We start from the raw sequence: 22,467 nt of genomic DNA, 5'->3' as shown, positions 1-22,467 counted from the left end.
CTATGGAAGCCTGTGACGGCGACATGGAAGACACTGAGTATTAAGTACCTCGTCTTACACTAATGACCGGCAGAGAAAACTATCCTATTATATACCTCTATATTCCAATCCATGGGCTCAAAATCCTCTCCCTGACACTTCCATACTTATTTTGTACAAGACAAAAACTTAGGGGCTTCTGATACCTGTAATTCCAGCACTTTGGGAGGCCAAGGTGGGCAGATCCCTTGAGCCAAGGAATTTGAGATAAGCCTGGGTGACATGGCAAAACCCCGTCTCTACAAAAAACTACAAAAATTAGTTAGGCATCGTGGCAAGCGCCTGTGGTCCCAGCTACTCTGGAGGCTGAGGTGGGAGGATTACTTGAGCCCGGAGGTTGAGGCTGCAGTGAGCAGTGATCGTGCCACTGCACTCCAGCCCGGGTGACAGAGCAAAACCTTGTTTCAAAAAAAAAAAACCCTTACCTGAGGTCTTCTTAGAATCTGAGTCACTATTTCTGTATGTTAGGCAATGATGCTAAAAATCCTTTGAGGAAGGAGGGGTGGGTCACAAAATCTTTTAAAATAAAATTATAAGTGTTTTCCTTTTTTAAGGTTAACCCAGCAACCGATTTTTGAGACAAAGTTACTTCACAATACAGATTTAAATTGAAAGCCACAGAAATATTGCATTTTCCTGTTCTGTATACCATGACTACTACCCTTCTACAAATGTTATTCAGATATTTAGAACTATAGATTGTAGTACCAACAATTTATATTTGTTTTTTGACAGGTGTCAACCCAAATAGTATTGTGGGTACTTACCAAGGTCATCTTCAACTTGTCTGTGACTGCTAAGTTGTATTTATGAACTTTCTCTTTGATCTCCTCTTTGCTGAGGTAACTGTGGGTTTCCTTCTCTTTCTCAACATCCTAGAAGAAAAACAAGCCATGTCACATGTGAGCAATCATAGAAAAAACTGCGGAGAGGCCGGGTGCGGTCTCAGCACTTTGGGACACTGAGGTGGGCGGATCACCTGAGCTTGGGAGTCTGAGACCACCCTGAGCAAAATGGAGAAACCGTATCTCCACTAAAAACATGAAATTAGCTGGGCATGGTGGTGCATGCCTGTAAACCCAGCTACTCAGGAGGCTGAGGCAGGAGAATCACTTTGATTGAGAGGCAGAGGTTGCGGTGAGCTGAGATCACGCCATTGCACTTCAGCCTGGGCAACAAGAGCAAACCTCTGTCTCAAAAATAAAAGGGGATAAGTCGGGATTTTTAAAAAATTCCACACAAGGGCTGGGCACGGTGGCACAAGCCTGCAATCCCAGGACTTTGAGAGGCCAAGGAGGGCAGAGCTTGAGCCCTGGAGATTGTGACCAGGCTGGGCAACATGAGGAAACTCTATCTCTACAAAAAATATAAAAATGAGCTGGGCGCAGTGGTGCGCACCTGTAGTCCCACCTACTTAGGAGGCTGAGGTTGGAGGATCACCTCAGCCCAGAAGTCGAGGCTGTAGTGAGCCATAATTGTGCCACTGTGCTCTAGCCTGGGTGACAGAGTGCGACTCTGTCTCAAAAAAAAAAAAAAAAAAAAAATTACAACCCATACAAGAACCGTGTTGTTCTTGCACATCACCTTGAAACACACACACACACACACACACACACACACACTCTCTCCCTCTGTCTCTCCCCCTCCCCGCCCCAACTCCCTCGATGCTTCCCTTTCTCTCTTACTTTCAAACTCTCCAGGCTTATCCACCAATTACGGTTCTCATTCTTTCAGACTACAGTCTTCCTAGGGGATATATTTTTTTAAAAAACCAATTTGTCAGCAGCTAGAAGTATCCCTGACCTGTAAACTGTACACAACTACCAGAGGGTAATTCATCTTCCAAACAAATCCCCAGGCCAAGATACAAGTAGCCAGACTTCTCCTTCCCACCCTTCCAGTCTCACCCATTTCTCTACCTCCCCACACTCTAGAGGGAGAAACATCGGTTAAATCCTCTTCTCACTGTGAAGAATTTATCAATAATTAGCTGTCTAAATAGTTCCACCAGTGCATGACATTATGCAGCAGTAGACGTGATCACAAATGACCAAATTACAGCGTTTTGCCACCCTGACGAAGTATACCAGGCACCTAACTTGTACTGCCTTTACTTCTCCCAACGACCTAATCAAGGAGGCATTATTACGCCAGTTTCAGCAAATTAAACTGCTGGAAAAAAATGTAACTGTTCAGTGGAAGCAAATGAAAGCCTGCTAACCCTCCCTAACTCCAAACTTTACTGGGAGCTCTAAGAGCTTCCACAGGGGTGTTCTCATTTAATACTCCCAACAATGAGCTAATGCTAATTAGCACCCCTATGCTACAGATAAGGGCAGAAGATTTACAGAGGCCAAGCAGTTTGTCCAAGGACAACCCAACTAGTTGAGAGACCAAAGTTCTACTTTAATCCAGGTCTTCTAGGGTGTTCCCACTAAATCCAATCGGTCCCCAAGGGTCTGGTGTGGGTAAACATTTAAAAACTTACAGAAAGGCTGCATAATCAGATTCAACACAAGGAGAGGAAGAACGGTTAAAATCTAATGATTTACGCCTGCAAAATGAAGCCTTTGTAAACACGTCTCTTTCTGCCAGACACATCACACCATTCTCACAGCTGGATAGTCTCCAGGCAGGCACTGGTTTCCATCTGCCCACTGGAAGCTAGTGTCGTAAATACACCAGGAGGGGCTACTACAGAACATGCATCAATATCACGTTGAGTAAGAAAAGGCTCTCGATCCATTCAAACCTCAAGATCTTTGACTTTAGACCCTAAGAGGAGTGTGCTGACTACAAATTATCTCGGTGACTTTTCAATGTCAGCACCAACCTGGTGAAGTCTAATGAGTCAGTATACTGGGTAATACTGGATAAATACCAGCACAAGATAATGTGTTCACTCCCTAGCTTCAGGGGTAGGCTTCAAAGTCCCTTGGGAGCATCCTATTTGCCAAAGTAAAACCCCAAAGTAATCTTATTTTTGGTATTAGTGTTTGGTGGGGGAAAAGCTGTGGATTAAAATAAGCTTTCAAAAGCTCCAGTGACTATTTCCAAGAAAGTGTTTTGTTTTGTTTAAGACAGGTCTCACTTTATCACCCAGGCTGGTGTGCAGGGGCATAATCACAGCTCACTGCAGCCTTGACCTCCTGAGTTCAAGCGATCCTCCCACCTCAGTCTCCTGAATAGCTGGGACTACAGGCAAGCACTACTGCACCTAGCTAATTTTTTGTATAGATGAGGTCTGGCTATGTTGCCCAGGCTGCTCTTGAACTCCTGGGTCCAAGCAATCCTCCCACCTTAGTCTCCTAAAGTGCTGGGATTACAGGTATGAGCCACTGCACTGAGCCCCAAGGAAGTTTTAAACATGTATCGCATCTCTGTCTTGCTCTTACCAATCCACAATTAGCTGGGCACCAGTTATAGCTGAAGAAGAAAATGAACTAGTCTTGGATTGTGCATTGTTTTAACTGTCCAAAGACTCTTCAAAGCATATAATAAAAAGTGTACAATAAAGGACTTAAAATCTCATGGATGTGGGATGGGAAGCTGGCAGGGCAAAGGGGTGTTGCAGAAAGTGCACCACACCTGCAAGACTTGGGCTCCAGTCCTGAGTCTGTCACCAGCTAACTCTGTGCCTTGGGCTTCACTTCTCTGAGCCTGTTCCCTCATTTTCTACCAAACAAGGAACTAGAGTCAATCACCTCCTCTAAGGTGCTTTCTGGCCTAGGCTGATCTGATTGCAAAGATGTGGGGGCGCTTTCACAGGTGTGACCAGGCCTAGAATAATCTGATTGAAAAGATCTGGTGCTGCTTTCACAGGTATGACCAAGGGCAAAAGAGTTCCATGTGAGGAATCACCAAAGGCTCACCATTAAAAACACAGGAAATGGCAAAGCACATACACAGCAGCATACATACATCCTAGGAGCTTACCACCACTCACTCACATGAGAATTCTAAGAACGAGGAGAAGGAAAAGGGGTAATGGGAGTGATTAAGAGCAAAGAACAGGGTTAAGTAAAGCTGGGTAACCCTAAATTACAGGTTTTGCTGATGCTATGGGACTTAACACCCAGCCTTAGGCCCCTTCGCACAGGCAGACCCAGAAGCTTGAGGAAAATCCAAAGAGTAAGCCAGTCTGGAAAGAGGTATTTTCCCTGGATCATCCACACACAGATAACTGAGACATCCTTACGTAACAATTATCTTTCCTTCTCAGAGATTAAAAACTAAGGAAACTGGCTGGGCATGGTGGCTCACACCTGTAATCCCAGCACTTTGGGAGGCCGAGGTGAACGGATAACCTGAGGTCAGGGGTTGGAGACCAGCCTGGCCAATGTGGTAAAACCCTGTCTCTACTAAAAATACAAAAATTAGCCAGGCATGGTGGCAAGCAACTGTAGTCCCAGCTACTTGGGAGGCTGAGGTAAGAGAATCGCTTGAACCCGGGAGGCAGAGGTTGCAGTAAGCAGAGATCATGCCATTGCACTCCAGCCTGGGAGACAGAGCTAAACTCCATCTAAAAAAAAAAAAAATGGATCAACTGGAAAGGAAAGTATATCCCAGAAAAGTAGGTAAAACCCAAAGGGCCCTGATGCTGTACTTTTTTTTTTTTTTGAGACTGAGTCTGGCTCTGTGGCCCAGGCTGGAGTGCAGTGGCCGGATCTCAGCTCACTGCAAGCTCCGCCTCCCGGGTTTACGCCATTCTCCTGCCTCAGCCTCCGGAGTAGCTGGGACCACAGGCGCCCGCCACCTCGCCCGGCTAGTTTTTTGTATTTTTTAGTAGAGACGGGGTTTCACCGTGTTAGCCAGGATAGTCTCGATCTCCTGACCTTGTGATCCGCCCGTCTCAGCCTCCCAAAGTGCTGGGATTACAGGCTTGAGCCACCGCGCCCGGCTCGATGCTGTACTTTTAAAGCCAAAAATGTAGCAATCATACACGCAAGCCTCATCATTCGGCAAATATTTGCTGAGCTTCTGCCATGTGCCAGGCACCTGCCTAAGTGTGGGGCAGTCAGGCTCAGCAGCAGACACCACGCCCGTCCTCACAGGGCTTGGTGTCTGCACAAGTGGAGTGGGGAAGGTCAAAGGACAAACTGCTTCCAAAGTGGCCACCAAACACTGTTTCTCTGGGTCTGGTAGCAAAGAAGTCATAAGCTCAGGCCTTGGAACAGAGGACGGTGGTTTCATTTAGCATCAGAGGAAGACCCTTAACTCTACAAACTTCCCAATTGTTTACCCCTTTAAAACAGACGCTCCTGTCCGCTCACAGAGCAGAATCCTCCCCCTTCCTCCGCATACACTGATTATGAATCAGAACCACAATCTCTAGGAATGCAGCTGTATGCCCAGGAAAAACGAAGAGAAGAAAATGAAACCCAGGAGGGGCACAGGAGGTCTCACAGGTAAAGGGGTGGGAGCAAGAAGGGTTAAAAGAAAACAGTGCAGCAGATGTGGGATAGATACAACACCACGTGTCAACCCTGGCCTTTCATTGTGATGGCAGGAGAGGAAACGGCATGGGGCGCAGTCGTCTGTGGATAATGTGTCCGTTATTGTTCTTGGCAGGCAGTGAGGGCATCATGCCACGCCTGAGAGTGTCTGCTTGGTGAGTTACAAGTCATCTTTTCATAAGTCAGTTTTGTTTTGTATTCCCCAAACCCTCCAGCAGTTTCTCAGAGGAAGAGTTCTTCCACAAAAAAATATTTCGTAAATCCTAGACTCTTCTTCCCTCATTGTTTCCAGCCAGCAAGCCCTGGAGAGCTGATCTTAGGCTCGCTTCAGTTCCTGGGTGGGGTTACGTCACTGTTTTTCAGCAGCGAACTTTCTCAGATGGGACACACCCAACCTCACAGGCACCCAGGAGTTCTTGCGTAGCATGGCCCAGGCTCTACTCAAGAAATGCAGCCCAATCCCGCAGGCTCACAACTCAGACTTTCGAAGAATATGCCCCAACAAATCTGGGTAAAGGGTCTGAAAATTGTTTATACTCTTTTGGTTAATTTTTCTGTAACTGTGAAATTATATCAAAATTAAAAACATAACAAAATGCCCAATAAACATAGTGCAATTAAGAGTGACTATTCGGGCCGGGCGCGGTGACTCACACCTGTAATCCCAACACTTTGGGAGGCCAAGGTGGGTGGATCATGAGGTCAGGAGTTCGAGACCAGCCTAGCAAACATGGTGAAACCCCATCTACAAAAATACAAAAATTAGCTGGGTGTGGTGGCGCACCTGTAATCCTAGCTACTCAGCAGGCTGCGGCAGGAGAATCACTTGAACCTGGGAGGCAGATGTTGCAGTGAGCTGAGACTGTGCCATTGCACTCCAGCCTGGACAACATAGCAAGACTCTGTCCCCGCCACCCCTCAAAAAAATAGTGACTGTCCAAAAGAGAGTGAAAAGGTGAATGTGGCCCTATCATTCCCTCTATTCTAGCTTAGTGACAGCCTGTGGATTATGATTTAGACATACTTAGGTCTAAAATCACACAGCTCTGCCACATTCTAGCTGTGTGACCAGAGGCAAGTTACTTAACCTCTCTGGGCCTCAGTTTTCTCATCACTGTAAAATGTGCAAAAGAATACCTACTTTATATAACTGTTATGAAGATATATAATACAAGCCATTATTCAACAACTATTTATTGATTGCCCATTGGTGCCAAGCTCCATGCCAAGCACTCAAAGCTGTGGACCCCGCCTTTCTGCCTTTGCTTGCCTGACAGCCTAGGAAAGTTTACCTCACTCCCCACCCCAGCCCCACAAGAGGTTTTTGGGTGTTTTTTTTATTTTTTACTTTTTTTTAGTATTACAGATCTCTTTAAAAAAATAAAGACCTTTTACCAAAAACAAACAAAAAAGAGCAAACATTAATAGCACAGATGCTCTGATTGAGTGGGGGACAATATATGCACAGTGCCTAATGCCAGTGGCATGACACTCAGTAACTGGTACTACCCTGCCACTGGGAGGTCCCACAGCTCTCACAGGTGCTCTGACACCTGGTCAGGTTTGGGGTCCAGCCTGGGTCTGCAGAGAAGGGTGAACTTCCCAGGCCAACAGGTACTTTCTCCAAGTAAGGCTAGATTCCAAAATCATGAATTCCTACTTTTCATCTCATCGTCTGTTTTGGCAATAGGCAGTCACCTGCTGATGACCAACAGACTGGGATACCCAGTGTAATAACAGACAGAACAAGTTCTAGCCTAGGAATTGCACACAGCAAAACATCAAGCACCTTTCACACAGAAAATGGCACATTTATTGGAGCAGTGGGCCCATCCCATGTTGCAAATGGAATTCAAGGCTAGCTCAAACTGAACTGAACCTAGGTCTTGACTCCTCTAGACGTCTTCTAATAAGGACATCAAATAAAGTACCATGGACCAGACCGAAAGAGAAAAACATTCTCTGGGAGAGACATTTCCACTGAATTCATGGAGGGACTCATAAGCAAACCAAAGCAGGTTTGCACTGAAGCATGGTATGAAGTAAACAAGTGATTTCCAGAGAGCACTGTGGGGGTTTCAAAGGAAATTTCAAAAGAAAATTTCAGCATGTGAAGTTAGGTGCTCCTAAACTAGATTTTAAAGTATGATTAATAGGGAAAAATACTGTTCTCAGAAGTCTTTTAGGTACACAAAGTGGAAGCCATGTGATGAATACAAAGAGAATTGTCACACAGAGCTACAAAGCCCTAGGAGGGTCTTCCAGGTGGGGAGCACGTCTTGCTCAACCCTAGTGAAACGTATGAGAAGAGCCACCTGGGACAGTTTTGCATTTACATTTGATGTCTGTCCAATGTTCTTTTCTTTCGGCACCAAAACCTCTAAGATATTAAAGTAGGCAGAGTTATCAAGCATGGTGTCTCACACCTATAATCCCAGCACTTTGGGAAACTGAGGCGGGAGGGTCACCTGAGCCCAGGAGTTCAAGGCCAGCCTGGACAACATAGCACACCCTGTCTCTAAAAAACGAACAAACAAAGAAATAGCTGGGCATGGTGGTATGCGCCTACAAAAACTTGTTTAAAATAATAAAGTAAGCAGAGGTGTTGAGGGAGCCCAGAAAGTTTTCTCAAATAATGATCAGCATTGTTGATATAATCAGGGCTATCCAGCAGTGTTTTCTGCAGTGGAGGAAATGTCCTGTAACTGTGCTGTCCATCAGAGCAGCCATGAGCAACATGTGGCTTCTGAGCCCTGGAAATGAAAACTGAATTTTAAGCTTCATCTAATTATCGTAGTAAACATTGCAAATACAGACTATAATAGACAGAGATGTAAATGAAGAACGACGAAGGAAAAGATCCACAATAAAACAGTGTAAAACAGGATGTTCTAGAGCAATACTGCAGACCAGGCACAGTGGCTCATTCCTGTAATCCCAGCACTTTGGGAGGTCAAGGCAGGTGGATCCTTGGAGCCCAGGAGTTCAATACCAGCCTGGGCAACACGGGGAGACCTTGTCTCTACTAAAAATAGAAAAATTAGCTGGGTGTGGCAGTGTGCGCCTGTAGTCCCAGCTACTCGGGAGGCTGAGGCAGGAGGATCACTTGAACCCAGGAGGCGGAGGTTGCAATGAGCCAAAATCGTGCCACTGCACTCAAGCCTGGGCGAGAGCAAGACTCCGTCTTTTTAAAAAAAAAAAAAAAAAAAGCCAGGCACAGTGGCTCACACCTGTAATCCCAGCACTTTGGGAGGCCGAGGCAGGTGGATCACCTGAGGTCGAGAGTTCAAGACCAGCCTGACCAACATGGAGAAACCCTGTCTCTACTAAAAATACAAAAAATTAGCTGGGTGTGGTGGCGTGTGCCTGTAATCCCAGCTACTCGGGGGGCTGAGGCAGGAGAATCACCTGAACCCTGGAGGCGGAGGTTAAGCCACTGCACTCCAGCCTGGGCAACAAGAGTGAAACTCTGCCTCAAAAAAAAAAAAAAAAAAAAATTCTACCCCTGAAGGAAAGAATCAGAACAGCTGTTTCTGGGGTGTTTGGCGCTGCTGTTCTTGTCCTTAAAAGTACAGTGTGCTGCTTGCTGCAGTGTTCTCACGGCACCAGTGTTGATAATCTGCCATGGTGCCACATCTAGAGACTCAATGCTTATCTTGGTGTATGGCCCTGGCATGCTGATTCATCCTGGCCACTCTAGGGCTGGGATTTTTTTCCCCCTGCCAGATGACAGGATTTTTTTTTTTTTTTAATGGCAGGATACAGGGTGGGGCTCTATTTCCACTTATGTGAGGATTCAGGAGTTCATCTTGCCTGAATTCAGCTTGTAAGCAGGCAACTTTTTTAGTGCAGCTACATAAGATGGTCACTTTTTTCATGTTTCCAACAGTAAGGAAAAGGTTAGAGAGGGACTTAACAGCCTCTCCCCATCCCCCAATCCTCCTTGTAGCACTAGATGCATCACTGTCATCTCAGGGCAGGAAAAATAAGTGAAAAAACAGAGGGCAACTGGAATGAACAAGAGCAATGCACACAACATTGCAGAACAGCAGGGGGCCATGCTCCCCAAAGAGTGTTCCATGGAACACCAATCCTCCAAAATGTGCTGTGGACAGAAAAGGCCCTCCTGTTCTTCCTCCTCCTTCACTCCTCTTAGAGATTCCCAGTGTTCCTTAGAACGTTCAAGGCTCTAAGAAATCCTGCAGTTAAGAAACCAGGCTGGGCACCGTGGCTCATGCCTGTAATCCTAGCACTTTGGGAGGCCGAGATGGGAGGATCGCTTGAGCCCAGGAGTTCGACACCAACCTGGGCAACATTGCAAAACCCCCATCTCTATTTAAAATTTTAAAAATTAAAAAATAAACCAGTTAAAGGACACAACAAGAAAACCTTAAGAAACTTTTAATGTTATGAATGTGACATTCCTTAACTATGAGCAAATGAGTACATTATAAAGGAACAAATATTTCTTTTTTCTTATTATTCATTGAAGTGAGCAGATTCTATTCATTAGAGGATTATCAGCACACACAATCCCCATCTGTTGAACTTGAAATTTTAAACAACCTCTTTCTTGGTCCTTAAGGTTACTTGTTAAGCAAGAAGCCGGGGGGTGGGGGGGTGGGGGGGTTGGGGGGGTGGGGAGTCTAGGTGGGTATTTTAGACAACTTCTAACACATGGTCTACAAAAATAAAATGAAGCAGCAACCTTATAAGGCTGGAGTACTATACTAGCCTTCCTTAATTACACTTGTATGGAAGAAAAACAAGAGAGCAAGAGTGCACACAGAAAACCAAAGCATACCATCCGCTGCTGCTATACTCCAACTTTACCTCTCACTACGTCCTGCCCTACCAGTCAGTGCAAGCTAAGAGCACCACTTGCACCGCACCCTGCTCCTCACCTGGTGATCCTCTGCGTTCAAGGCCCACCCCACCCAGGAAGCCATCCTAACCACAACAGCCCTCAGTTACCTCCCTGTCCTCAGAACCCCCATGCTACCCTCATCAGTTCAGGTTTAGGATCCACAACACCTTCTACGCCTTGTTGCTTCCTGTGCATACTTTTGTTTCCCAAATACACAACAATGCTTTTACACTTTCGTTTGCTTGAGACAGGGTCTCACTCTGTCGCCCAGGCTGAAGTGCGGTGGGGCCACATTAGCTCACTGCAACCTCCGCCTCCCAGGCTCAAGCAATCCTCCTACCTTGGCCTCCCAAAGTTTTGGGATTACAGGCATAAGCCACTGTGCCTGGCTGGTTTTTTTTGTTTGTTTGTTTCATCTTTCACTCCCAGAATACTATTCTGGAACTACCTCAGTGCTGGATATAGAAGAGGGCTCCATTCCTGTTCAGCTGATTCTGATCTGGTCGTAGAGCTCACTGTTGCAAGACTGCATTTGCAAGCCACTCTCTTTCATACATCTTATCAATTGGCATGAAGCTTTTTGCTCTTCTCAAAACTGAATGAATCTATAGAGGCATACAAAAGGCCTTTATAATGCCAGATACAAAGTTTGATGTACTTCTGTTATCCATGTGCATCATCAAAGAACAAGAATCCTTCAAAGCATGCCCCCTAAATACTCTCGCACACCCGGGGCAGCAAAAGCAGGAACAGGCCCAGCATGTTAATAAGATTAATTGCAGTTGTGATACACATTAAAAGAGCTTCATCTGGGCCTTCCATGACCTCACTTTTTAAACCCCCTGGTTACCAGCCCTCCATACCCTATATGGTTGTACTTTTAAAACCGGGTAGTGTGCCAACAGTCAAACAGCTACTCATTTGTTTGGAGCCAGAAAACAAACTTGGAGGTGGACCAGTCTCCTCTGAGTGCCCCAGCATGAGGTCCCAACCTCAAGGCATACCAGATTACACTCAGAAATCCCAATTTGACGTGTTTTCAAAGAGAATCAATTAAGATGCTGTTCATTTCTGAAAGGTGATATATTTCACAACTGGCTTAATTTTCTTCAAATTCTAGGTGAGCTATGTAAGAAAGGAAAGATTATTAGAGGCCTCTGAGCCACGCACATCCAAATCCACTAATCAGCTTTGACAATTAGAAAAGGAATGTGGCTGCACGGGAGTCAGCACTCCTGCTGCAGCCGTCCTCTCGGAGATCTCTGTGGGCTCCGTCTCAATGGAAAAAGCAGTGGATTCTTAGGTTTTCAAAGGCAGGCGTGTCCTCATGGACTCAGTTTTCCCTGGTTATTAAAAGAAGCCACTGGACTAAGTCCTTTTCAACAGTAAGCTTTCAAATATTAATACCATCTACAACACTATCCCAAACAATAAATACAAAGTAAGTTCACTGGATAGTAAGAAAATTAACTGAAAACATTAATAGAAGAGGATCGCCAAGAAGCCAGGAGGGAAGTGAGACTGACAAGGTAATTCCGAGTGGTAACACAAGCACCACCCAAATTCAAGATTACATGTAACACCTCACTGTTTAAGGTGTCACCCAGCAGCCATACATCTCCTTCAGCTAACAGCAATTAAAAGCCATAGTCCACTCATTCAGGTTAACTGGGTTTAAAAAACCAGCTTTTATTAAGGTCAAAGTTTGGAGGTCAAGTCTCAAAACTGCCATATCCTTTATGGAACTTTCGAACCTCAGTGATAAGGACAGTTTCCGGAGAAAGGAAATGAACAGACTCATTTGGAGGCGAGCCAGACAGGAAGCACGAAGCAATGAATGCTGCAGCAACCGAGGAGGAGGCAGGTGGAGCCCATCTGGGAAACTCAGCCAGCTCCACCAGCAGCAGGAATCTGAACATCAAGGGCAGAGGCTTGCAAACAAATGGAGTAGCCACTCTGCCAGATGAAACCTAATTTGAAGGGAGAAGAAAGTCTGAAGAAAAGTAGACATTTCTGTAGACCAGGATAGCCACAGTGGCTCATACCTGTAATCCCAGCACTTTGGAAGGCAGAGGCAGGAGGATTGCTTGAGCCCAGGAGTTTGAGATCAGCCTGGGCAACATAGCAAGAGCCTCCCCACCGTCTGAACAAAACATAAAAATATTAGCCAGGAGTGGTGGTTGTGCACCTGTGGTTCCAGCTACTTGGGAAGCTGAGGTGGGAGGACTGCCTGAGCCCAGAAGGTAGAGGATACAGTGAGCATGACTCAGCCTGGGCAACAGAGCAAGATCCTATCTCTCAAAAATAAATAATAGGCCAGGTGCGATAGCTCACGCCTGTAATCCCAGCACTTTGGGAGGCCGAGGTGGGTGGATCATCTGAGATCAGGAGTTCAAAGACCAGCCTGGCCAACATGGTGAAACCCCATCTCTACTAAAAATACAATAAATAGCTGGGCAAGGTAGCACGGGCCTGTAATCCCAGCTACACAGAAGGCTGAGGCAGCAGGATCACCCCAGGAGGTGGGGGTTGCAGTGAGCTGAGATCCTGCCACTGCACTTCAGCCCGGGCGACAGAGCGAGACTCCGTTTCAAAATAAATAAATAAATACAATAATAAAATAACTAAAAGAATATATATGGATTGTTTGTAATACAAATGATGAATGCTTGAGGTGATGAATACCCCATTTACTCTGATATGGTTATTATACATTGTATGCCTGTATCAAAAAATCTTATGTACCCCATAACTATATACACCTATGTACCCACAAAAGTTAAAAATTTTTAAATAAATAAAAATAGACAAATGTAAAAGTCTGAAGAGGGCCACAGGGGGTTAAACTGTTTTATATCACTCTTGTTCCCATTAATTCCATCCACTTTCTTGTCCTGTATTCTCCTTCCGCCCTACAGGCCTCTCAAGATGGCTCTTTGATAAGTCTGTTCACAGTCCTTAAAAGGCATGGCTGAAATCCCAAGTATACAAGTATTTGTTCTGCCTCAGGCAATACATGATGAAGAACGAAGAAAGATTACCCCCTGCTGCCATCAATTCAGGACATTGGTAGAGGCACAGCATGGGCCCATGAAGAACACCTACACATCCAGCTCTACCTGAGCAGCAATTTCCTTCAGAAGCGCAGCTCTAAGTTTTGGTTTTATCTGAGGCATCACCTTCCTCCTCTTGCCAAGGAAGTAAAAAGTCCTCTGGAGTTATTAAATGATGAGTCAGAGCAATTCAAATAAAAGTTAGGTGATTAGCACCTCAAAGAACCTCACAAAAGCAATTTCCAGAGGTACTCTTTGCTGTAGAAATCCTCTCCGTCCTCCTGCTTGGTTGCAGATAGGGTGTGAAACACTTACATCATCAAAAGAATGCCAGGAACACAGGTTGGTCAGAGTCAGAAGGCTCAGAGTGAGTAAGGAATGAACACGCACAGAAGACCACAAGAGGTGAGGCCAGGGAGGCAGATCCCCCTGCAGGGAGAAAGCCGAGGGTCTGGTGTCCCTGGCCCACTTCACTGAATCCTGCTGGGGTGACCCAGGACCAGCCCCCATCAGTCTTTGAGGGTTCAGGTGCTGCCTGAAACAAATACTTGAAGAGGGAAAAAGGTTTCTCTCAGCGACACCTCCCCTATCCTGCCTCCCTTTCTTTCCTGGTCCCTCATCCAAAACCAGACAGGGCAGGATTAGCCAACCCAAATTCTTGGGATGGTGCAGAGGCAGAATCCCCAGCGCAGAGGTGGCAGCAGCTCCCCTTAGGGAATTGTATCATCACCCATTCCAGACACCATGCCACACCCTTCATAACTTGCCTCTGAATTCTTACAATAACCCTGGAATTGGGTAATACTATCATCCCTATTTTGCAAATAAGAAATAGAGGCTTAGGGAGATTTATTTTGCCGGAGGACACAGAGTTAATGGAGGGGCTAGGTGAGGTTCCTACCCAGGTCTGTCTGATTCAAAGCCAATGAAGGCATGCAAGTGAAAGAAAGGAGGAAAGCCCTGTGGAGAAGACACCCAAAGCATGCTGAGACCCTAACGCTGGCCCACTGCTGGTTTCTGACAACTTAGCCATTTTGATACAGAAGGTCAATATGGATTTTGGAGGGCGGGGTTATAGCACAACTGGCAACTTAGTAAGGAATCGGTAATCTGGCCAGGGCCACTGACAATTTAAAAAGAAAACTACATGTGCAGCACTCCAGAAATGACGAAACACCTTCATCTCCTACGGACCATACGAGTGCTGTTAACGTGAAGCCTACAGAAGAGTTTTTTAATGAAAAGACCCCCCTCTCTTTAATGAAAAGAGAGAGAGAGAAACCGTATCCAATATGAGAAATAGTTTCTGCCTGATTGGTGAGATTTAGAATGGGCCCCCCCACTTTGTTTCTCTTTCCATACAAAAATTTCAACATCTTTACAAAATTTTCAAAAACTTCTCCTCAGACTGTACATCTTTGTTAATCAGGAAAAAAAAAAGAGTAAAATCTAGGAGGGGAAAAGGCTTTCATGTGTAAAAAATAAAATAACCTTGGAAATAAAAATAAAAACAATGCAATTCAGCCCTTGGCCAGCATAAGTGAACACCACTTTGATGTGCCGCTCATGGGGCGGTCACCCCCAAATACATAGCTTTAGACACAGAACAGAGGCACCAACACCACAAGGCTGTCCCGCCTCCTTAATGCAGACACCAACTGCACATACAGAGATGACATGTGGAAGCTGCTAGATAGAGCGAACCTGAGCTCCCTCAGGTAAAGATATGCAGTTGTAATCTGTGAAATAAAAAAGCTTCTCTATCCATTAAAAACAAAAACAAGCTGACCAATGTATAAATAAAAGCTACCCTCCATCTGCTCTGGAAAGCAGATTGCCAGCAATTTTTTTTTTTTTTTTTTTGGTAATTTACAGCAATTTACATTTTCTTTGTTGCACAGAAGTGTTGCTTGTATAACCTGAGGGTTCACACGTGCTCCAGCTCCTTTTCCTCCTTGGTGGCGTGCACAGGAAGCCGGAGGCCAGGAGGAAGGGGCCTCCAGCTCCACCTTTCCTCAGCACTGGGGTCAGTGGCCCAGCCGCCTCCCAACCCCGGCCGTGGTCTGCTGCTTGCAAAGGGACGGGTCAAGGAGAGCGGCAGTCCAGCTACCAAAGCTGGACTGGAAACCTGCTAAAGGCTGATGTGAAGCAGAGAAAAGAAAAAGAGAAACTGAATTTAACATAATGAACGCATTAGCATTATAAGTCTAGGACTTCACAGCTGTACTTCACTCAAAACTAAAGATCTAGGCAGGAAACCAGTGGCAGACACCGTAAGAGAAGAGTCAACACAGTCTTAAACACAGGATATGCCCTGCCTAGAGCCACATCCTTATCTCCACGTGTGGCAGGGGGAACTGTTTCATCCAGAACATCTAAGGAAAAAACGAAGACAAGGACTACATTAAATTTCACACATTCTGGGCCAATCCCTTATACAATAATGTGAAGGTTTCACCTTTTTCACCCTTTCATCTAAGTCACCAATTTCTTCCTCTAGGAACTTGTTCATATAGAGTCCTCTAACATGCATAACAAAACAGAACACTTAAGCACCTAAAGAATGTCCCAGAGAAGAAATGAGAATGTTTAAAATGGAAAGCCATTTGCTCCTCGAGGTTAAACAGGACACATAGTTCAATGCTCTACTTCAAAATCAATCCCAAGTGTAACCCAACTTTTTCTAGGGTGTGTGTAACATATAAAAGTCTTTCAATTTAGAACTTGACTTCCTTAGGAACAATTTTTTTCCTCCTAAAAAATCAAAGTTAAACAGTCAACATCCAAGTCCCACCCTGCTGAGAGCTAAACTCCAATCACCATGTTTTCTGAGGTGCCAACGCAGGGTGATTAAAAAGAAAGAACAAGAAGGCTGGACATGGTGGCTCACACCTGTAATCCCAGCATTTTCGAAGCCCAAGGCAGGCAGATGGCTTTGAGCTCAGGAGGTTTGCGACCAGCCTAGGCAACATGGTGAAAACCTGTCTCTACGAAAAATACAAAAACTAGCCGGGTGTGATGGCACGTGCCTATAGTCCCAGCTACTTGGAGGCTGAGGCGGGAGAATCGATTGAGCCTGTGAAGTGGAGGCTACAGTGAATGGAGATTGTGCCACACTCCACCCCAGCCTGGGCAAGACAGTGAGACTCTGCCTCAGTTTAAAAAAAAAAAAGGTTGGTAAGGTTTGATAGAGGAAAGTGCCCCAGGCTGGCTGAGTGATATTTACATTGCTGATTCTGAGTGTCAAGCACTGGTTCCGGCCATTCAACAGTTATACCTTATGTAACCCTCCCAGGAATCCCAAGGGTAGAAATTTTAACCCCATGGTATAGATGCAGAAACCAAAGCTAAGAGCACAGAAGCAGAATGTGGTGAACACAAGGCCTGGCCAAGCCCATAACCATGCCCTTTGTACTCAGACCAAAGGCCTCTAGAGCCCAGGAGAAAAACCTGTTGCCAGCTATCTGTGTGACCTTGGGAAAGTACATCTTTCCAGGTGTCACTTTCTTACCTCTTAATACGGAAGGAAAACAGGCTCAGTGAATCTGGAAGGAGGCAGTGAGCATGCATGCATAGCCAGTCCCACCCTCTCTCCTCTCTTGAGGGCAACATTATGCTGCACAGCTCTAGAGAGGAGCCTCAGGAAGGCCACTTGCCCACAGAGATAAGCCATGTTCTGCACAGCAGATCTAACCCTGATCAGCATAAAGGTAAATTTTGGTCTCCAACAATTGAAGACTGGCTGAATTGAAGACCACCTTACTCCTGTCTTTCTTCTTAACTGATTCCAGGACACAGGCAGGGAACGAAGATGAAATTTGGTCCTCTTTGAATACCTGTAAAATGGGAAAATTTCTAAGACAGAACTTCTATTCATTTAGAATAGGAGTGACAACCCTCCTTCCCACAAGGGACTTGTAATAGAAAGGAAATAGACCAGGCGCAGTGGCTCACACCTGTAATCCTAGTACTTTGGGAGGCTGAGGCGGGAGAATCGCTTGAACCTGGGAAGGGGGAGACTGCAGTGAGCCAAGATGGCACCACTACACTCCAGCCTGGACGACAGAGCGAGACTCTGTCTCAAAAAAAAAAAAAAAAAAAAAGACAGAAAAGAAAATACACACATTCCAAGTAACCAAAACACAATTTCAGAAAATTAATAAATGGAAACTGTTAACTAGGTACACCTACTTTCACAAAATAAATGTGTTTCCCTTGCAGCAGATAAACCATATTTTTGAAAGTACAGATATTGTTTTAAAAACAAAAACACACCTTAGAAATTCCCAATGCAGAGAAAAAGTCTGGTAACGGCTGGTAACCTTCTCCACACACCCCCATTTCCCAAAGACCTGTCCCCAGCCCAGATGAGCCTCCGTATCTGACTCCCCTACCCAGTAACCAGCTTCTACCACACCCTGCACCGGTCAACACTCCTGAGCCACTATGGATCTCAATTACTTTTGCTCCCACTTTCTTGCCTTTCTGTCCCCACTTTTCAATTTTCATGTGAAATGACAAATCTCCTTGCAGACACCACCAACAAAAAATATTTTCCTTTCTTTCTGCTTAGTAAATGAACCAATTTTGGCATTCAATAAATATTTGTTCAGCACCTAAATACTGTGCAAATAGTTGTGTGAGGCACTGGAATACAACAGTGAACAGAGCACAGGTTCTGCCCTTCAGAGCCCAGGTGGGACACGGACAGTGGCGGGATAAAGAAGGGAGCACTACAAGGAACACCTTGGGAAGGTTCCCTGCAGGAGGAAGTATGTAAGCTGGAAACTGCTTTGTAAAGTATTCTGTTAGAAAGTAAAGCCATTCTTAGCTTTACCTTTTAACACCCATCAAAGGTGTTATCCAGAAAGATAACAAAGTTACACCAGAATAAGAAGTCACCTAATGGAAGTCTTTGGAAAACCAGAGTATACAGTTGAAATCTGCTAATTTTAGACAAACAGAAAATACTTCAGTGAGCATGGTACTAAAGGGTATTTTTAGAGTCTGTTTCAGTTAACCACTCTGAACTCCTCAGTTCAAAAAAAAAAGCAAGCAAAAGAAAGAAAACTATTTCAAATCTATAGCAAGTAAAAAATTATCTTCCTTCTTCATGCCTAATTTCTTTCATCCTACAACAGAAAATAAACAATCAGCATTCCATAGCTAATTCCATTCTATGCCTAACCACCTTATTTACTTAGTACTTGGGGAAGAAAGCTGACTACAGCTGTTACTTCTCATTGCTTATCTTGAGAAAACACTGAACAATGTAAAGCACATATGAGCAATAGGCAATAAATTAAGCACAAAAAAGCATGGCTCCATAAAAAAGTGATCATTTAACATAACTTTTTCTTTTCGTTACTTTCTAAATCTCAGTCTCACTAAGCCTCAGTTTCTTGTCAGCAAAATGAACATAAAAATACCTGCCCTTTGAGGGCCCTTGTTCAGAGTAACTGAGATAACACACATAGAACACTTCACTGTATCTGGCTGGCTACCATCATCATTACTATTACTACTACTATTGATGAAGGGCAGGCAAACTCCCAAATTGGGGCTTCGCCCACGAAGATTCTTGACTGCACTGCGGAAAGAGTTGAAGAGTGAGCCTGCGGTAGAAGGAAACTGCTTTACTGATGCGGCAGTGTCACAGCTCTGTGATTGCTCCAGAACAGCAGCTCAAGGGCAGTTCTGCAGTCATGTTTATGCCCACTTTTAATTACATGCAAATTAAGGGGCAGGTTAATAAGAAACTTCTAGAGAAAAGGTGGTAACTTCCAGGTTGTTGCCATGGAAAGGCGTGGTAATTTCCAGGTGTTGCCATGGCAATAGTAAACTGACATGGCACTGGTGGGCATGACATGGAGAGGTGCTTTCACCTCTTCCCTGTTTCAGCCCGTCTTTAATCTGGTCTGGAGTCAAGTTCCACCTCCTACCTCACTAATAGTATTTATTATCAAACTTGGTGTTTAATAATAAGTTAAAAATCTAACAGTAAAAATTAATGTGTATCAATTAAGCAATCTGACTGGAGACTTTCAAAATCAATATTAAAAGTGAACAAACCTGACTGGTGCCAAATGAATCATTTAAGTTTAGCATCTACATTATGCTAGACACACATACTAATCCATTTTGTCACACGAACCTTGCAAAATAATAACAATTATTTCACAAAAGAGAAAATGGAAATGGAGAGACTAATCTGCCCACATTTTAAACAACTGATTGTGAGAGGCACTGAGATTCTAACCCAGATCCATGCAACTCCTAGAACCTTCCACTACCTTGTCTTTCTGATTTTGGACAATGATTTAGCCCACAAAATACTATGACCAACAGAGAACGTCATACCTTTTCATCCTGGACCTCTGACTTTTTAGAGGTGGAGGGGTACAATTCTAATATTTTTCAACAGAGACCTATTATTTAAATGACTTACTAAGCACTGTTAAACTGAAGTACAAATACTATATAGAGAACTGAAATAATTAGTAATAGCCTTCAATAGTTTTAGAAGTATAATTTTTAATACCAATAATAGGATCCACATTCCTTAAACTAAAGAGCAAGGCTAACAGCCAAAGACCAATAATGCTTGTGCTGAGGCAACCAGAGATGACCCCCCAAAATCAGAGCTGTCTTCTGTAACTACGGAGTAATTTGTGATTTGGCTTCATTTTTGTTTTTTGGAAAGTGCCTGTGCTTGGACTTACACATTTAAATTTAATTTAATTTTTTAAACAACAAAAGCCAGGCAGTGGGGGAAGGGTTGAGACTGGGAAAGAATTTCCCTTTTTACTTTCTGAGCCCTGAAACTGATTTTATTTTTCGTAACTGAGAGATTGCTTCTCTAAGTACACAATAACATGATGTTGAAACAGAAACTATGAGACTTAAGGAGAACTGGTTGACTTAAAACATATACCAGGGCCAGGCATAGTGGCTCATGCCTGTAATCCTAGCACTTTGGGAGGTCGAGATGGGCAGATCACCTGAGGTCGGGAGTTTGAGACCAGCCTGACCAACATGGAGAAACCCCATCTCTACTAAAAATACAAAATTAGCTGGGCATGGTGGCGCATGCCTGTAATCCCAGCTACTTGGGAGGCTGAGGCAGGAGAATCGCTTGAACCCAGGAAGCAGAGGTTGCAGTGAGATAAGATCGTGCCACTGCACTCCAGCCTGGGCAACAAGAGTCTCAAAAAAAAAAAAAAATACCAGTTTCTTCTTCCATTGTTAAAAGTAGGCTAACAACAGATCATTAGAGAGGAAATCAGATGATTACTGACCTTCTTGAGATGAAAGAGTACACGAGAAACTAATTACTGAACAGTTTGACAAATGGCCTGAATAGATACTGCTGTACACAGGACATTGTATAATATTTTGTAAAGCCTATTGTTTTTGGAAGTATTTATGGTAAGCTTTCTTCAAAATTATTAGGGTAACTACTTCTGAAATGCAGCATTTTTTTTAAAGCTTTGTTATTTCTATTACGATTTTTCATGGTGAAATTTTGTTACTGAGATGGGCATTCTCTGTACCTTGATAGTACCACTCCAAAGGCAGAGAACCATGATTGACAACAGTCAAGTTGTGAATGAAATGACCAAGAACAAAGAATTAAGTATGTAAATCCCAGCTTCACAGGAACTCTTCTCATATTTCTTTTCTGACTAAAATTGCTGTTTATCAGGTCTCTGAATGTTAATGTCTGACTAATTAAGTCATTGCCCAAATCAGGTTTCCCTTTGCCCCATCAATATGATCTCTCGCATATACTGGCATGCTGCCATATAAAGTAAAAATCTGGAGATAGTTTATATTTTATATATAGGTTTATGTATTGTTGAGGATGCTTTTGTTGTGTTCTTTTGGACATAATAAAGAATTCTCAGTTGAAGAAAAAAAAAAAAAAAAAAAAAAAGCAAGGCTAAAACGTAGGAAGAAATTGCAGGATGGCCAGGGGCGGTGGCTCACACCTGTAATCCCAGCACTTTGAGAGGCCAAGGTGGGTAGATCACCTGAGGTCAGGAGTTCGAGGCCAGCCGGGCTAACATGGTGAAACCCCATCTCTAGTAAAAATACTAAAATTAGCTGGGCATGGTGGCATGTGCCTGTAGTCCCAGCTACTCAGAAGGCTGAGGTGGGAGGATCACTGGAACCCAGGAAGCAGAGATTACACCACTGCACTCCAGCCTAGGCGACAGAGTGAGACTCCATCTCAAAAATAATAATAATAATAATAACAATTGCAGGTGTAAACCACATAAAATAAGCTTGCATCCCTGATATGTATATTTTCCCAAACTCAAATTTAGTCACTAACCTAGATATGGTCAGAGTTTGGGAAATCATTATATTCTTCTTTTTTTGTTTTCCCCATCAATCAGCATGTACCACACCTTTACTAGATTTCTTACCCTTTTCCCCCTTATCCAAGTACATTTTAAGGAATCTGACCATGCTTTGAGAATGAGAATTATCCCTTTTGCCTATTGATCCACTAGATAGTAACACAAGAAGGCCTTTGTTAGGTACGCATCCGAGGTTCCTGCCTTAAAAATCTATTCCTCCAAAATGGCCTAAGGGAATGAAAGGGTGAGGGGGAGAGAGAAATCAACATTATATGTGTGCTCTAAATTTGGCACTTACATAATTATTAATACATAATTACTGCTTCTAACACTGAGCACTTTTTCCAAGAACGTGGCCCTTCTAGTTTCTATTTAAAGCTCTGAGTTTCATAACAAAAGGCACAATACATTATATGTGTTAATAGCTAAAATTTAGTGAATGCTTAGCATTATTCTAAGCACTCTTCATGTATATCTGAAGACATCTCCCCCCAACCCCCCTTACACACACACACTCTTTCCCCATCAAACCTGAAGCCTTGTTGCTAGAGCCCTCACTCCCAGTCAGGTAAGATCAAGAATCTACCTTCTTCCACAGACACCGTACCCCAGAAACAACCAGGGAGTCCCATTTCAGCACGGGATGGGGTCTGGCCCCCAGCAGCAGCTTAAAGACACATTTCACA

The 22,467-nt window shown here is 44.1% G+C and overlaps 1 protein-coding gene across 1 annotated transcript in view; it reads right to left on the bottom strand.

Moving 5' to 3' along the window:
* The window catches only part of RASSF3 (Ras association domain family member 3), an 83,897-nt gene that overhangs the window by 11,468 nt on the left and 49,962 nt on the right, over positions 1-22,467 (bottom strand). Inside the window, exon 2 of the mRNA XM_031650599.1 lies at positions 807-914. Within this exon, the coding sequence (XP_031506459.1) occupies positions 807-914 (108 nt within the window). The remainder of the gene's footprint in view (positions 1-806; positions 915-22,467) is intronic.

Source organism: Papio anubis, chromosome 9, assembly GCF_008728515.1.
Source record: "Papio anubis isolate 15944 chromosome 9, Panubis1.0, whole genome shotgun sequence".
Taxonomy (NCBI): domain Eukaryota; kingdom Metazoa; phylum Chordata; class Mammalia; order Primates; family Cercopithecidae; genus Papio; species Papio anubis.
This window is presented reverse-complemented; position numbering and strand designations above follow the sequence as displayed.